Source organism: Mirounga angustirostris, unplaced genomic scaffold (genome assembly GCF_029215605.1).
Source record: "Mirounga angustirostris isolate CCGP_5_RB_7025 unplaced genomic scaffold, mMirAng1.0.hap1 SCAF_13, whole genome shotgun sequence".
NCBI lineage: Eukaryota > Metazoa > Chordata > Mammalia > Carnivora > Phocidae > Mirounga > Mirounga angustirostris.
The window spans coordinates 6,866,948-6,883,148 of record NW_026991721.1 but is presented as its reverse complement, the minus strand read 5'-3'; the positions used below and the strand labels follow the sequence as shown (position 1 = coordinate 6,883,148).

At 61.5% G+C, this 16,201-nt stretch overlaps 1 protein-coding gene across 6 annotated transcripts in view; it reads right to left on the bottom strand.

Annotated features, from left to right (window-relative positions):
* The window catches only part of LTBP3 (latent transforming growth factor beta binding protein 3), an 18,072-nt gene extending 1,871 nt beyond the window's left edge, over positions 1 to 16,201 (bottom strand). The window contains exons 1-22 of one of the 6 annotated variants that reach the window (XM_064576183.1): positions 15,319 to 16,201; positions 11,926 to 12,255; positions 11,584 to 11,786; positions 11,301 to 11,406; positions 10,991 to 11,083; positions 10,693 to 10,839; positions 10,031 to 10,189; positions 9,759 to 9,944; positions 9,192 to 9,208; positions 9,045 to 9,117; positions 8,798 to 8,896; positions 6,787 to 6,912; positions 6,559 to 6,690; positions 6,315 to 6,443; positions 5,962 to 6,084; positions 5,584 to 5,706; positions 2,730 to 2,852; positions 2,315 to 2,434; positions 1,341 to 1,469; positions 910 to 1,077; positions 440 to 523; positions 18 to 146 (exon numbers count right to left, since the gene is read on the bottom strand). In XM_064576183.1, coding sequence (XP_064432253.1) covers positions 18 to 146; positions 440 to 523; positions 910 to 1,077; positions 1,341 to 1,469; positions 2,315 to 2,434; positions 2,730 to 2,852; positions 5,584 to 5,706; positions 5,962 to 6,084; positions 6,315 to 6,443; positions 6,559 to 6,690; positions 6,787 to 6,912; positions 8,798 to 8,896; positions 9,045 to 9,117; positions 9,192 to 9,208; positions 9,759 to 9,944; positions 10,031 to 10,189; positions 10,693 to 10,839; positions 10,991 to 11,083; positions 11,301 to 11,406; positions 11,584 to 11,786; positions 11,926 to 12,255; positions 15,319 to 15,634 — 3,115 coding nt within the window. In that variant the 5' untranslated portion in view covers positions 15,635 to 16,201. Of the gene's footprint in view, positions 1 to 17; positions 147 to 439; positions 524 to 909; positions 1,078 to 1,340; positions 1,470 to 2,314; positions 2,435 to 2,729; positions 2,853 to 5,583; positions 5,707 to 5,961; positions 6,085 to 6,314; positions 6,444 to 6,558; positions 6,691 to 6,786; positions 6,913 to 8,797; positions 8,897 to 9,044; positions 9,119 to 9,191; positions 9,209 to 9,757; positions 9,945 to 10,030; positions 10,190 to 10,692; positions 10,840 to 10,990; positions 11,084 to 11,300; positions 11,407 to 11,583; positions 11,787 to 11,925; positions 12,256 to 15,318 lie in introns of all 6 variants that reach the window. The other 5 variants (XM_054511845.2, XM_064576184.1, XM_045893305.3 and 2 more) reach the window with 5 other exon arrangements.

Sequence of the window (16,201 nt, the reverse complement as noted above, 5' to 3'; positions counted from 1 at the left end):
GGACCTTCTGCGCTCACCCACGCACTCCAGTAGGTTCCCGTCGTAGTAGAAGCCTTGCTTGCAGTAGCACTCGTAGCCCGGCTGCGTATTCACGCACTTGCCCTCCTTGCAGATCTCCGCCCCGAACAAGATGCACTCGTCGATGTCTGCGGAGTAACAAGCCGTGGGCGCCCGGTGGCCTTTACCTGCAGGGCGCTCAGGCGCGCAGCCAGGGAAGTGTGGGCGGGGCTTACCGCGGGAGCAGAGCAAACTCAGTGGGAGAAGGCTTTTCCGGGCGCTGACGTAAGCGTGATAGGGGCGGGGCAGACGCTGAAGGTGTGGGCGGGGCTTACCCCAGGGCTCGCTACCGACCTAGCGAGCACGGGCGGGATCGGGGCGGTCCAAACCTCGGTGGGCGGAGCGGGGCGTGCCCGGTGGGCGGAGCCGTGTTGGGGCTTACCACGGTGGGCTGGGATGCCGTAGTTGACAATGTTGTTGTCTTGGGTGTAGCCCTTTCCGTCTGGGCACAGACTGTGGAACTCAGCTGCGGGGAGAGAGCGGCCGTGGGGAAGAAAGGAGGCAGGACTGAGCGCGTGCGCACTAGCCGTTGGGCTCAGGTCGGGAGCTCTCCGCCTCATTTCCCACCGACCCGGGAGGGGCCCTTTCCCCCAGTACGTTTCCAAAATGAAGAAACTGAGGGGCGCCTGGGTGGCTCAGTCCTTAAGCATCTGCCTTCAGCTCAGGTCATGATCCCAAGATCCTGGGATCGAGCCCCGCATCGGGCTCCCTGCTCCACGGGGAAGCCTGCTTCTCCCTCTCCCACTCCCCCTGCTTGTGATCCCTCTCTCGCTGTGTCTCTCTCTGTCAAATAAATAAATAAAATCTTTAAAAAAAAAATTAAAAGGCAAAATGAAGAAACAGCGTCCTGACCTGAGCTGTAGACTGGGCAGGGATAGATCTCGCAGTGGTCTCCCCAGCCAGCCCCCAGCGAGCAGCAACACTCCTGCTGGGTGACGTTGGTGGCCAGTACACTGTCGCAGAACACCGTGTCGTCGAAGTTAAGGTAGCACTCCTTCTTGTGGTGGGGCTGCTCCACCTCTGAGGGGAGTGGAGGGCAGCTCAGGGTCCTGCACGCTCCCCACCAGCCTGGCTCCCCTCAGCCTGCCAGGCAGAGCCAAGCTCCACCCTCAACGTGGCCTTCAGGGCCCTCCTGCAAGGTCCAGCCCCGCCGGACTCTCAGGCAAAAGGGATCTCTCTCCCCGTTCCCCAGATTCCAGAGGGTGGGACCCGCGTCTGTCTCTAAACCCCCGCTGCAGCTCAGGGAAGTCCTCTCGTCCGAGGAGGAGCTAGAGGGCACTCACCCTCACAGCCGTGCTGGTCCTGGGTGGGCGTGAAGCCCTCATCGCAGACGCAAGCGTAGGAGCCCTGCAGGTTCTCACAGGCCCCGTGGGGAAGGCACAGGCCGGGGTCCTGGCTGCATTCGTCTATGTCTGTGGCCAGCGAGGGAAGCAGAAGAGTTGCTCCAAGGAAACCAGCCCCTCCTTCCCTGCAGGTGTGTCTCCAGGGACTCACACAAGTTCAGAACCCAAACATCCATTTTGATCTTAAAGTACACGCAACAGGAAGTCCACTCGGGTCTGTCCGTGTACGTGGGTAGAGGTGTGCACATTCACTCTCTTCCTAAGCCCCGCCACAGCTATCACTGGCGACACAGGGAGTCCCGACTCTCGGCCCCGCATCTGAGGACTTTCGGTTTGGCCTCCTGACATCTTTCAGTTTCATCCTTTACTCTAAACACCGGCACCCCCAACTCTATGTTCAGGGCCCTCTCCCCTAAAAACACAACTAACTCCTCCCAGATCTCTGTGCTTTGTACACCCTGTTCTTTGGGCCTGGAATACCACGCGTGCTTCTCTCTGCACGGGGACCTTATTTATGTGTTAGGGGACCATCTTTATGCTCCAAGTTCCAATTCAGTTGTCGCCTCTCCATTGCCAATTAGTCACTCATCCAGACCTCTTTTGGCACCGTGAACGGTAAGAATCAATTCACATCAGCCTCCCCTAGTGGGGGCCCTGGGTCGTTGCTCCGTACCTGGCACATAGTATAGAAGCTGGTAAATAGGAGGTTCTCAGTAAACTCCTGCTGGCTACCGCGCGTAAGCGTGAGCTGGCACATACTTGCATTATTACTGTTGCTATTCTAGGTGAAGGAGTTGAAGGGGGAGTGAATGTGTGGATGGACAGATGGATGCAAAGACAGATCTACAGTGTGTCTACATTACTGCCATTCCCTGCCAGCCCTCCTCAGGACCTCTCAGCCAATGCCCCCATACCTTGGCACTTCCTGCCGCCTACCAGCCGATGCCCCTGGGGACAGAGACATCGGTAGGAGCCATTGGTGTTGATGCAGTCACCCCCAATGCAGGCTGCGGGGAAGTCACACTCATCAATGTCTGCAGGGGAGCAAAGAGGTGGGGACTCTCAGGGGCTGAACTGGCTTCCCCCAGAGCCCTGGCTCGGGCCCAGTACCGCAGGCCCAATCTGGGATCTGGAAGGGGGCTGGACAGGGGGTAGCCCCCTGTAGATCTGAAAGCCCTCCAGATCCTGGATGCTCAATGGGATGCTGGCACCCGCCAGCCTGAGCACCCTGGGCCACAGCCACTCCCTCTGGCCTGGCGTGGAGCCGGGGCGGTGGAAGTCCTGGGGTAGGGAGGAACAGGCGACCTCCCAGCTCTCCGCCCCGCTTACCCTCGCATCGGCTCCGGTCTCTTGACAGATGGTGGCCAGAGAGGCACTGACACTGGAAGGAGCCCGGCGTGTTGGTGCAAATGCCATTGTCACACACATCGCCAGCCTCACACTCATCCACATCTGAGGGGCACGAGGGGCGTCAGAGGGCCGGCGTGGGATGGCCTCAGGCCTCGGCCACCCTTTCCCCACTCGCGCCTACGGCTTGGAGCACCAGAGCCGAGACCAGTGGAGCTTAAGGGAAGCACGGGCCCCTCACCCTCCCCCGCGGGGCACACCGTGCCCTGGGGAGCAGGCCAGGCGCTGCCAGGGACCCTGGGCCACATCCGATTCCAAAGAGCTCAAGCCCCCCCAGCCTCATCCCTCCTTACCAAACAAGGGCACCCTCCCCATCCCCTCTTCGCATCCCGCCCTGGTCTCCCTTGTCCCAGCTGCCCTCATCCCTCCCCCACCTGCCATGGCTCCCTTTCTTCCCACGTAAATAAGCTCCTCTCTGTCTTTGTCCCGCTCGCAGAATAATGTCTTCTGCTTGTGCAGTAAAGGAACTCGGCCTTCCCCTGAGAGCGTGCTTCTCCGTAGTCCCTTCTGGCAGAAGCTGGTTCTTGGCCACGCGTCAGACCCTTCCAGGCCACGCTGTGCCTCTGAGGTGCGCCAGCCCACATGCCAGCCTCCACCTTCTCCTCTGCTGTCAGCACTCACCTCCCTAGTCTCCCTTCCTCTGCCTTGCTCCCTGCACTAGGACTTTTCAGCATCCATTTGGTCAGCCAGGCGCAGCCTCTGACCTTACACCCTTGATCAGTTTCTGTGACCTTCACTTCAGTGGCAGCCACTCACTGTCAGGACGAGGGGCTGGGATCTGCCCCACTTTGGGCATCTCAGATGCTGCTTCCTTCCCACTGCCTCTGCTCTCAAGTCCTCTATCCCATCTTCTCTCCAGGGGCTCCCGAACACCTCTCCCTCCTCCACACTGGTCTGGGAGGCCATGCCTGCCTCTGGGCCTCCAGATCCTGGATGCTGAATGGGATGCTGGCACCCGCCAGCCTGAGCACCCTGGGCCACAGCCACTCCCTCTGGCCTCAGGCCCCATGCAATCCTCAGCGTGGCTGGCGCCACCCTGCCCCTCCTCCCCAGGCTGGACTTCTGGAAAGCCCCTGGGCAGCTCCCATGCCCTTGGGCAGTCCCAACCCTCTACTGGTCATTGCAAGTCTCCTACTGGACTCAGGCCCTTCACTGCTCATTGAGAAAATTAAGGGTAATCTTTAACCTCCTGAAAATCATTACATCTGTTAGGGTGAGAGATGTCCCTTCTGTCCATGGCTCCTTCCCCAGCTGCCCTTGTCATCCCCTCGCCCACTTTCCTGGCACCTCTTCAGCCTACAACCCTAAACCCCATTCTGGTAGCCCCGTGTCTCACTCTTTCTCACCTGCTGCCCGCATCTCCTGGCCCCTCATGCCACAGAAGCCACCCTACCAAGGTCACCAGGGGCTTTCTCATCTCACCACTCAGTTCTTTCTTTTCAAGAACCTCTCGGTTACATTTGGCTCATCCTCTTCTGCCCTGGAAGCCTCTCCCTGGTTTCTCAGCTGGGACTCCCTGGGCCTCCTTCCATCCCTCCTCCCCCATCTCCCTCTCCTATTCCCCTATGTTCCGCTGATGTGGCATTGCCCACAAGGCTCTGCTGAGGCTCCCCTCACTGGACCCCCCCTCCTTGGCTGAGCAGGCGCACCCCAAGGCTCCACAGCCCCCCGCAGTCTACAGTTCCGGGGGGGGGTGTCTGGCCCAAGACTTCCAATCTGTATGGCCCACCCTCTGCTGGCATCTTCAGCCCAGAGGCCCAGGCCCATAGGGACACCCACTCAACTTGTCCAGCATGAAACTTGGTGTCTTCCTTCTCCAATCTGCACCCCTCCCCCCGGAGACCCTATCTCAGGGAACAGCACCACCCACAGAGTCACCCAAGCCAGAAACCTGGAGGGTCCCTCGCTCCCCACTCTCTCACCTGGACATCCAGTTAATAAGCCCAGGTAATGTGCTTTAACATTTCTCTAATATCACATCATCCCATGGCCATCCTGAGGCTACTACTCCCATCATGGCCACCATCTGTGCCCTGAGTCTCCAGCACACCTCCGGCTACTCTCCACACTCAGCAGCGGGAAACTTTCCAAAGCAAATGGTGAATCTTGTCACCTTTCCCCTTAAAATGCTTCAGGTGCCTCATAACACCGTCAGGATGAAGCTCGACCTCCTGGGCAGGGCTCAGGGGGCCTCTCAGGAGGTGGGCCCTGCCCCTCACCAGCCAGCCTCAGCCCCCACCCTCTGCTTACATCTTACAGTTTTCAGCACAGTCTGAGCTGTTTTCACCTCTGAGTCCGCTGATGCTTTCTTTGCTTGGCTAATTCCTGCTGGTCCTTTAAGACAATTCAGGCCTCCCCTCCTCCCAGCCCTGCACCCACATTCCAGCCAGGCCCACAGCCCTGCGCTCTCCAGTCTGTGTGTAAAGTTCCTCAGTTTCTCTGAATCCCAGCCCCAGCCCGCCTCTTGGTGCATAAGCAGAACAGTAGGACTACCAGCGCCCCTGCCCGTTCTTCTATGTCTTTGTTTCCCCTTTAAATTTAAGTAACGTGCTTTGCAAAAGCAGTTTCAAGCCTTGCCTCCCTAAGACCCTTCCTACATAGAAGTCCTGGTGGCCCTTTCATCGGCCAGGTTCGCTGAGAAAATGAGTGAGTGGGCCAGTGACCTAGAGGGTGAAGTAGCTATCTCCTGCCCACCGTGGGACAGACGGCGTGACTCGGTCCCCAGCTCCCACGCGTGAGTGGGTGCGGGAGCGTTGGGGGGAGGGCTGGGGCTCACCCTGGCAGCTGCGGCCATCCGGCGCAGGCGCGTAGCCCTGGGCGCACGTGCAGCGGAAGGAGCCTGGGAGGTTCTCGCACCAGCCCGGCGAGCAGGGGCTGCCCTCGGCACACTCGTTCACGTCTGCGGCGGCGAAGACTCGCCTCGGTAGCCGCCCCACTGGACGCGGCACTGTGCCGAGGTGGGGGTCTTCTCCGCCCAGGATGGGGGAGGCCCCACCTGCCAGGCGCCTCTCACCGCCATCAGCCCCGCCCCTGCCCTAAGCGGACCCCGAAACTGCCGGGTCGCGGGGAGAACTCCCGCACGGGCCCCGCCCATTTGCCGTCGAACACCCCCCCCCCACCACCACCAATCCGGGACTCAGGGCCCCGCTCTCACCGCGGCAGGCCCCGCCCCCCTGGCTGCGGTAGCCGGGCTGACAGGCAATGCACTTGAAGCTCCCGGGTTTGTTCTCGCATTTGCCATCCGGGCAGGAGCTAGGGTCTCGGCACTCGTCGATGTCTGCGCGCGTGGGGGGAGAGGGAGGGAGATCCATTTGGGGACAAGGTGGCGGGCCAGGCGCTCAGTGTCCTCCGCAGGGCCTCCTTCCCTTGCAGATCGACAAGGCGAACCCGGCCCCCTGGGCTCCCGCAGCCCAACCTCTGAGAGGCCCAGAGTCCGGGGCCCCTGCCCCCAGCCCAGGTCGAGAACGGCTGAGGACCCCCTGTCGGCCTGGATGGGGTCTCCCCCACCTTCGCACACGGGCGGTCGTGAGGCTTTGAGCCGGTAGCCGGGGTAGCAGTTGCACTTGTAGTGGCCCGGGAAGTTGAGGCAGAAGCCGCCGTCGCCGCACAGGTGGGGCTTGGCGCACTCGTTCAGGTCTGAGCGGGAGGAAGGGAGCGCGAGGGGGGCGCCGGGGGCAGCGGAGGCGGTTACGCGGCGATCCCGAGGGGAGACCCCCAGCCCAGCCCCCCGCGCCGCGCGGGCCGCGCTCACCCACGCACGAGCGCCCCCCGGCGCCGACGTGCAGGCGGTAGCCGCGGTGGCAGTGGCAGTTGTACGAGCCGCCCGTGTTCATGCAGACGCCCCTCCCGGCGCCGCAGGGCTCCGCCTCGCACTCGTTCACGTCTGAGAAGGGCGCGCGGGGGCGGGAGGGGGGGAGACGTCAAGGGGCGTTGGGACCCAAGGCCGCCCCGGGCCACCCACCCGGCCGCCCGCGCTCACCCACGCAGTAGCGGTGCTGCGGGTGCGACCGGTAGCCCGGATTGCAATGGCAGGAGTAGTCCGAGGGGCCCGGGACGCACTCTCCGTGGCCACAGATGTTCTGGTTCAGACGACACTCGTCTGTCTCTGGGGGGTGGGGAGGTGGTCGAGCAGGGGCCTCAGCAGGGAGCACTCACTTTCTGCCACGTTCCCCGGGCGGGCCTCGATGCCCCATTTTTAATGACCCAGATACCTGAGCCTGGTCACACCATGGGGTCCCTGTACACTCATACTCCGATCCTAGGATGTCCTACACCTCAATCCCAGATAACCCCAACGTCGCGACCCCAGATAGCGACCCCAGGTCCCATCCCTATGCTCCACCCTAGGTCCCATCCTTATGCTCAACTCAATCCCTGATAATTCTATTCCTACTCACTATGCTCTGTCTCCAGTCACCCCAAACTCCATCACCTCCCCTCAGGGCCCCTCAGTCATCCCAATACCCCCTACACAATGGGCTCTGAGACACCCCCCTCCAATCACCTCAGTATTTAAAACCCTGCAGCCTTAGTCACTCCCCTCCCCTATCCTCTAGCCCAGTGACCCCAACATCCTCGCCTCAGGGACCCAGGTCCCCCATTCCAGAAGGCTGATTTCCTCCCCCTCCCAAGGCAGGCAGGAGCTCATTTATTTCCTGGGCATCTGCCTGCCCCCGGTTGTGTATAAGTGGTCAGATCCAGAAACCCCCTTTACTCTCTTTGTCACCAGTCCTGAACTCCCACCTCCCACCGCTCCCTCCTTCAGGCCCCCCCCCTTCCCCCACCTGCAGCCCAGGATTGATCCCGAGCTCTGCCCCACCCTAAACACACAGGACAGGCTGCTCTTTTCACCTAGAGTATCTCTCCCTAGACCTCCTTAACTAACAACCCCTCCTCTGAGAAGCCTCCCCAGGTGCCTCTTCCCCCACATTCCCACAGCCCCCAGGGCTGTCACCGTTGTTCTAGCCTGGACAGGCCTCCAGGATAGCCACCTTCCCCCTGGGCCCTCACCCCCAGAGCACATCTAGCCTCCTAGATTTCAATCAGGCTGGTGGCTCCCTTGTAGCTTTGGAGTCCACACAGACACGGACTAGAATCTGGCTCCGATGTGTGACGGCGGTGGGGGGGGGGGGGCAAGCTACTGAACGATGAAGCTAAGTGTACCCACTTTCACAGTATGAAAAGGTTAAATGATACTTAGTACATAAAACCCTTCAGTCAGTGCCTGGCACAAGGCAGTTGCTCAGCCGTAGCTAGCAATTATCATGATGGCCCAAACCCTGCAGACACTTCCCACAGCCTTTGGGATCAAACCCAAGCCTCTTAACAAGGCTCTGTGCATCGGCCCTCCCTGGGTTCAAAAACACTGGTCTGTGTGTGGTTTTCCCTCCTCCACCAGTGTTTCATGTGCCCTTTGCCTGAGCTTCACTTGGAATGTCCCTTTTCCCAACCTGCACTCCCCTTCCTCCCGCACTTCTTGTTCATTTCTAAGACTCTCTAAAGCCCGGCCCAGAAAGCCTTCTCTCGTTGCCCCCCTACATATTATCACAACCCCCCAGACTTCTTTCCTTCTCGGATTTATTTTTGCATGGCATTTATGAGACATACTAGGTTTTTAGTCACTGATCTATCTGTTGTCTGTTTACTCTGCAAGAACAGAGTTCTGGCTTTTGTTTACCACTTATCCCCAGCACCTAAACGGTGCCTGGCACATAGTAGGTGCTTAATAAATATTTGTTGAATGAATGAATGAATGAATAAGTGCCTTCAGACTGGGTGGGGCACCACAATACCCAGATCACTTGAGGGCAGAATGGGGTCTCTGCCGCACATGATGGCTTCCCCAGAGCCCAGCCCAGGACCTGGCACCCAGTAAGCCCCGGATGAGTGCTAGGGCTCAGGAATGATTGCAGGGGGGTGGGTAAGGGAGGAGTAAAATTAAGCCAGGGACGTGGCTTCTCTGGGTCGTGGCCTAGGCGGGCAGGTCTTACCTGTGACCTGAGTAGGAGCGATCTCCACCGCACTGCGGGATGGGGGCAGGTCCGGCAGGAACCAGCGCACAGTGGGTGGCGAGGGCCGGGAGATCAACTCTGTAGGCAGATACCCGTCAGGGGGTGTGGGGGATGGGAGAGCCACCCCTCTCCAGGCAGGCCCAGCTTCACTATCCCCTGATGGTGTGGCTGTCCACCACCCCCAGTGACAGCCCTTGAGGACTGGTCCCTGCAGTGCCCAGCTCACCCGGGTAGGGCCTGGCGGGAGACGTGGTGGCGATCGGGTGGCTCTGCTGAGCTGACTGCTCCTCGATCACTGGCTGTGAGTGACAGCAGCATGAGCCCACTGTCACCTTCGCTTCCCTGCTCCTCCCACCTGGGCTCTCATACTCACTGAGTCCGTGCTCACCCCTAAAAGGGAAGAAGATGGGGCATTAGTGCAGGGCTGGGAGAAGGGAGTTAAGACTGGGATGGGCAGTGGGTATTTGTGGTCAGGGTCTCTGAGAGTTCAACAATCATGTCTTGGGTCAAGGGTTAAGAGTTAGATCCTGGGGTCAGGGGAACAGGTATAGGGCACAATGGTTGGTCAAGGTCCTTGGGTTATAGAGCAAGGCTTAGGAGGTTATAGCTAGGGTCAAAATCCTTGGATCAGGAGTCAGAAGGTCAGATCTAAGGACAGCATTTGGGCTGGATCAATGCCCTAGTCTGGAAATCAAAGGGGTTCCAGGGTCAGAGGAAAAGATCTGGAGGGCAACGGATGGTCAGATCCTGTTGATCAGGGGACAAATCCTGGGGTTACAACCTTGGTTAGGGATGAGAGGGCCAGCTCTGGGGGTCCATGGTTAGGTCAAGGATTGGGAGTGAGGGATTAGACTCTGAGGTCATATCTGTGGATCAGGAGTCAAGGGGCCAGGTCTAGGCGTTCCGCATTTGTCAGGGAATGGAAAGGGTCAGGCCAGACCTCGCTCTTCCTCGGTGTCCTCAGGGGGCGGTGCCCGGCTGGGGCTCTCCGGGGGCTGCTGGGGCTTGGGTGGCCCGTCCGGGTGCAGGAAAAGGGAAAAGTCACTTTCGCCCTGAATGGTGAGCGTCTGGTGGGAAGTGAGGATGTGGTACCCCTTCCCAGCTGGACAGATCTCCTTGAAGGCAGCTGCGGCCAGAGCAAGGGGCAGAGAAGTGAGTGTTTCCGGGACGGGCACATAGACGGCGGCTCAGCCCCATGCGCCCCAGGCTCACCAGTGCCATCGGCGGGACAGCGCTGGCACCTGGCGCCCCAGGCCTTGCCCACACTGCAGCAGCAGAGCTGGCGGCTGAGGCGCGTGGTCAGTGGGTGCTGGCACTGGTGTTCGGGGCTCACCAGGCGGAAACACAGGCTCTTCTCCTCTGGCTTGTCCGCTGCGGGGGGCCGGGGCCGGGCATGGACATCTGGGCTTGAACACTGCCCATGTCCGTCTTCCCAGCTGCTCCAGGCCTCGCCTCTCTGGCTCAGACAACTCTTGATCCTCATGTGGCCTCTGACCTCACCCAACCCTCAGTTCATGTGATTCCTGAACCTGTGTTTCTCTGGCCTCATGTGACCCCTGAAATCTCTGTGACCACTGGCCCCGCTGACCCCTGATTCTGGATGTTCTAGACTTCATTCCTCCTACCCATCAAGCCCATGATCTCATACGACCCTCACTCTATATAGGCCCTGACCCCGTGTGACCTCCAACCAGATCCCGTGTGACTCCTGACCCCCCTGATCCCTGATCCTATCCGCTCTGGGCCTTACTCCTCCTGCAGTCAATCCTTGACCCCACTCTGACTTCTGTGACCTCTGATCCTTGCTCCTTGGAGCCTTACCTCTCCTGTCCATGCCTTGTGACCTCCCAGGGACCTGAGCCCCCCATTCTCACCAATGCACTGCGTTCGGGAGGGGCCCAAGCTATGGCCAGGTGGGCAGACGCAGCGATAGGAGCCCGGGTTGTTGAGGCAGTCCCCATGGCGACACACGCCCGGCATCGCGCACTCGTTGATGTCTGCGGTAAGCGGGAGTGTGATCCCTGTAGTGTGCGGCCACAGGGTGACAGCCAGCTACTCCAAGAACCTCAGGGTCCTGCCCCAGCCCCGCCTCCTCCCTCACCCACCTTGGGGCCTCCCCCAGCGGCAACGGGCTTGTCCCTCCAGCCCACAGAATCTCCTGGCTGGCCATACCCTGGCAGTGGGTGCTGTTGAGTCTCTTGTAGCCCTGGGGGCAGTCAGCGCCCACCTCCCCACGGACAGGTCCTGGTTTCTGCACCCCTGTGTCTGCAGAGAGAGGAGAGCGTGGCAGGGGAGGACACTGGGGGGTCCTGCAGAGAGGGAAAGGAGGGCGCTGCGGAGGAGCAGAGCGGGAGGCTGAGGGGAATTTGGTGGGCAGGGAGAGGCTCAGGCTGCACCGATTGCGCCCTCCCCCTGCAGGGGAGGAAGAGGTGGGCGTGGGTCCACCGTGCGGTGGCGGGCCTCCCTGAGCCCCGGCACTCACACTGCAGCTGGGGGCACTTATGGCACTTGCTCTGGCCCCAGGCGGTGCCGATGCTCCCGCAGCAGTCCTCCTGCTTGGTGAGGCCCGGGAGGGGATTGCTGCCGCACTAGGCAAAGTTGGGACAGGGGTCACAGGGCGCCCAGCCCCGCCCGGCCTCCCTCCTCGGGGCCTTCACCTCCCCCTGTCAGCCCAGGGACCCCCGTTTTGGGCAATCCGCGTTGAGTGGGAACAGGGCAGCCCTGAGACCCAAGGGCCGGTCCAGCTGGACTGTGGATTCACTCACGGGCTGCTTGGGCAGTGTGTCCTGGAAGCAGCGGCCCAGGGGCTTCTGGGTGGGTGGCCGGGGGTGCTGGGGCTTGGGGTGCGGCAGCAGGTGCTGCGAGGGGGCGGGGCCCTCGGCATTCGGCCCCTCGATGCGGTGCACTTGGACCGAGGCCTCGGGCGGATGGTGGACGCGCACGTTCACCACGGGGGGCGGGGCCTGCACTGGGGGGCGGGGCACGGTGGCTTCAGGGCTGCCCCGGACCAGAGGTTGTCGTGCGGGGTGGGCGGGGCTCCTCGAGGTCCCGCGACCCTGGTGTCCGCCCACTTCGGCCTCCCCGAGTCCCGCCCGGTGGTCCGGTACCTTCCGCTGAGATCTGTCCCGGCCCGAGGGGCACCAGGAAGGCTGCATGCTGGGCAGGGGGCCCCTCCCCAGGCCCGGGCGGATCCGCGATCACCTGGACCGCGTAGATGGCGTGCTTGCTGGCCACAGACTCGCTCTCTGGAGCCAGGGGCGGCAGCGCACCTGTGGACAGGGCCCCGGCCCGGCCCAGCCCAGGGCCTGAGCCGCCGGTGCCCCCACCAGCTCCTCCAGCGGGCACCTGGCAGAAGCGACCGGTGAAGTCCGGGGGACACAGGCACTGGTTTCGGGAGGAGCACTGGCCACCGTTCATGCAGGGCAGAGGGCACACCACTGAGGAGGGGAGGTGGATCAGGGACCAGGCCCAGTCCCTCACCCACATCCTGTCTCTTTCCCCTCCTCCTTACTTCCTTGCTACCCACGGACTCTGTCCTCCTTGGGAAGCTGGGTTTTGGAACCCCTAGAAACTGCTCTCTAGGTCCCCCAACATCCTTCTACCCATGTTGGCTTCTGGGGTCTTAAGTCCTGGTTAAATCCTAGCTAGGAGGCCATGTGCCAGCTGTGTGGCCCTGAGCACCTTCTCGCCCTCCCTGTGCCTCAGTGTTCTCATCTGTAGGGATGTTTGTTGTGTCTATTAAATGAGGTAATGCCTGTTCAGATAGTTAGCACAGTGCCTGGCCCAGGAGGGTGTTTAATAAGTAGTATCAGATGATGATGATGATGATGATGATGATGGTGGTGGTGGTGGTGGCCGAACAACCGTTTTCTCCTCTGGCTTTCCCCTCCAAACTTTCCCGGGAATGTGATCTCTATCTGGCACTTCCTCTCTTCTAAATTCTCCCCCATTCAAACCTCAGCCCTCTCTGAGCTCCCGCGCCCCCCTTTGTCTTGACATCCCAGGGCCCACACCTCACACTATCAGCGATGCCCACATCTCTAGCTTCTACCTCTCTGGGACCTCTCTTGGGCACATCGACCCTGGGGAGATCCGCATCCTGCTTCCCCCACTCCCCCTCCCACCGTGGACTACCACTGGGAAATCCCTGACTGCCTAGGTCATTCTACTGAGCCTCAGAGACTCCATCTCTCCTGCTCCCACTCTACCCAGTTCCGGCCTCTGTACAGTCTCATGAATCCATGTCCCCTCCTCCCCATGCCCTCTGCTCCTCCTGTGCCTTGAGCCTTGCCACCCATGCTCCTTGCTGGCTTCCTGCCTCTCTCCTGCCTGTCCACAGCCCAGTACCCCCAGAGAAATCCGCCTCAGGCAAATCCCTGGCCTGTCACACCCCTGCTCACTGCTTGCTTCCTTGCCCAAATATTTAAGGCTCTCCATGGCCCAGAATGAACCTTCTATAAGCCGATCCCCCTCTGCTCTTTCCACACGCATGCCACACCCTAGGACTCCTCTCCCTCCTCCTACAAATGTATCACATCTCCTGCCTCCATGGTTTTATTCATGCCATTTCCTTCCCTTCAGGGCCCTCTGCCCCCACCTCTACATATTCAAATATTATCCTTCCAGCCTCAGCTTCTCCTCCAGGAAGGGAGCCTTTCCTCACCACCACCACCCCACCTCTGTTCCCTCTCCCGAGTTATCACCCTCTGCCCAGCTCTGCCTGGCACTTGACTTGGTTATATTTATGTCTGTCTCCCACACTGTAACAGGGTGCTGTGGAGGGGCTGGGTCTGCCTCAGCTCTGGGTCCCAGAGGAGGTTCAGGGGGGATAAATGAAGGAGTGACTGAGAGGCTGGGACCTATGTCTTTCTGTGACATGCAGTCACATCCCACATCCAGCCTTGGGGCCCTGAGCTCCCACACCAGACCCAGCCCCTCTCCTGCCTGCCCCATGGCTGCCCTCACTTCCCAGAATGGAAAGGTGGGGGTGATGCTCTTCTGGACACCTGCAGGGCCTCAGAGGGACAACCCACATCCATGGCCATCAGGGCCTGGCTAATAGCATCCCAGCCCAGTTCATCCTGCCAGGACTCTCAGGGCAGGAGGGGTGTGTCCTGGGCTGGGGGAGGCAGGATCCTCTCCTTCCTGCCTCCCAGTGAGTCACCCATAGTGGTGAGGGTGACCTCTCAATGACACCCGCCCACTGTGGCCTGGGCACCAAGCCTGGGGGATGTGGGCAGCACGGATGGAGACAGCAGCCTGGGCAGGATGGCCGGGGGTCTGGGAGGCTGGGCCCACATACACTCACATGCACGGTCATCTTGTCTCTCTCTCTTTCTCTCTCGCTCGCTCTCTCACACACACACGCACACACACAAACACACATTCATTCTGGCACCAACACAAGCTCACAGAAACACTCCCATAGTGACTGGAGACATGCACCCAAGACAACACAAAGAAACATGTAATTAATCATAGAGTGTCACTCTAAAGCCTATGCATGCACACAAGCGCGCACGCGCACACACACACACACACACACACACACCCTCAGGAGAACTGTGAACCATATTAGTGGGGTTCCTTGGGTCTGTGAGTCGGTATGTGAGTATAGGAATGTGTAAGAGGGGCCATTTTGCTGGTGCCATCCTGGGCCCAGCCTAATTACCCTCTCCAGGAGGGTAATTACTGCTGGGACACCTCCCCCAGCCTGGCCCACAGGGCCCTGGTGGGAGGTGAGCCGAGCCCCAGGCCTGGCCCTTTGAAGAGAGATGCTGGGGAAGGCGTAGACTCCAAGTGGAGCTGGGGAGTCATGAGGGCTTGTTGGGGAGGGGAGACTCTGAGGCAGAGCTCTTGAGAGCTTATGGGGAAGGCACAGATGGGACAGTAGGAAAAAGAGGGACTGAGGACCCAAACCAGCCCCCACCTCCAGGCCTGCACTCCACTCTTTAGGCCTCAGCACCTCTTCCCTCCGAGACCTTGCCAATATCTAACCTCTTGACCCCCAGCCCTGGCCTTGGTTCCTCCCAGAGCATGCAGGTGTCTACCCCTGGCAGGCCCTGCTGTAGACATTTTGAAAGGACTTTTCCTGTTTCTTCCAGCAAATCCGTTTCTTAGGGGAATATTTACCCCTTCTCTGCGACCTCCTGGCCCCAGCTCACATCCCTCAAAAGCCCCTGTGCGCTGACCCTGACTCCCTCTCAGAACCCAGCGCCTTCCCAGAGGCCTGTGTCATCCGGGAGCCCAGCATGACCCCACACCTCAGGCCTCAACGCTAACCCCGAGCGGTGAAGTCCTGGTCCACGCAGCCCCTCGGACTCTGGCCCCAGGACTCCAGCCTCCCAAGCCCCTCGTTGTCCCCGGGGCCCCAGGCCGCCAGAGCTCCGCTTTCTGCACCCCCGGCCCCCCAGTGTCATATACCCTGCTCCGCCCCGGCTCCCGCATTTGTGGGGGCGCCGGCCTTCCCGCTCCCCCGGCCCGTGCCCCCTGGCCCTCACCCACGCGGAAGCCGGAGCCCGTGAGCGTGTCGGTGCTGTGGCCATTCTCTCCGATGAGCGTCATGTTGGAGCCCTGCTGACAACTGTCCCGACACTGGCCCTTGAGACAGGTCCGCTTGCAGATCACCGGCGCAAAGACCACCTTGAAGCGCTCGCGGGCCAGCGCCCCGCCCCCGCCGGCGCCCCGCTCGCCCGCCGGCCCCCCCTCGGCCCCGCCGCCCGGGCCCAGCAGCAGCAGCAGCGCCAGCAGCCCCGCCGCCCCCGCCCCGCGCATCTCAGGGGCCAGGCCGCCAGCAGCCCCGCGGGGCCCGGGCATCCGGGGCCGCAGGACCCGGGGGGGCGCGCCCGGGCCGGGGCTATGGTCGCGGCGCCCGGGGGGTGGGGTAGCAAGCCGGGAGCCCCGGGAGAGGGCAGAGAGGGCAGCGAGGGAGAGGAACAGAGGAAGCGCGCAGGGAGGGGACGGCAGGCGCGGGCGGGGGCCCCGGTGCGAGGCAAAGAGATGGAGGCTGGACCGCGAGGAGCCCAGAAACTTCCACAGCCCCGGGAGGAGCCCCGCCACGAGCCTGGGCCGGGGAGGTGGGGGGGGGGGCTGCGAAGGCCCCAAACTGAGGCGGCCGCGCGGAGGCCGAGCGAGTTGAGGCGGAGAGGAGGAGCGAGGGGAGAGGAAGGCCGGGCGGCCGGCCCGCTCCGCGCCTCCCCCGGCCGGGCTGGGCTCCCGCGGCCGCCGGGAAGCAGGGAGCGCGCGGGGCGGACGCAGGGAGAAGTGAGCAGTTGTTTTCCCTGGCTGCGGCGCGGCGGCGGCGGCGAGGGGGCTGGGACGCTGGCCCCGGGCCAGGGAGACAGTTTTTTTTCTGTTTCAAGCGTCGCCGCGGCCGCCCGGAGT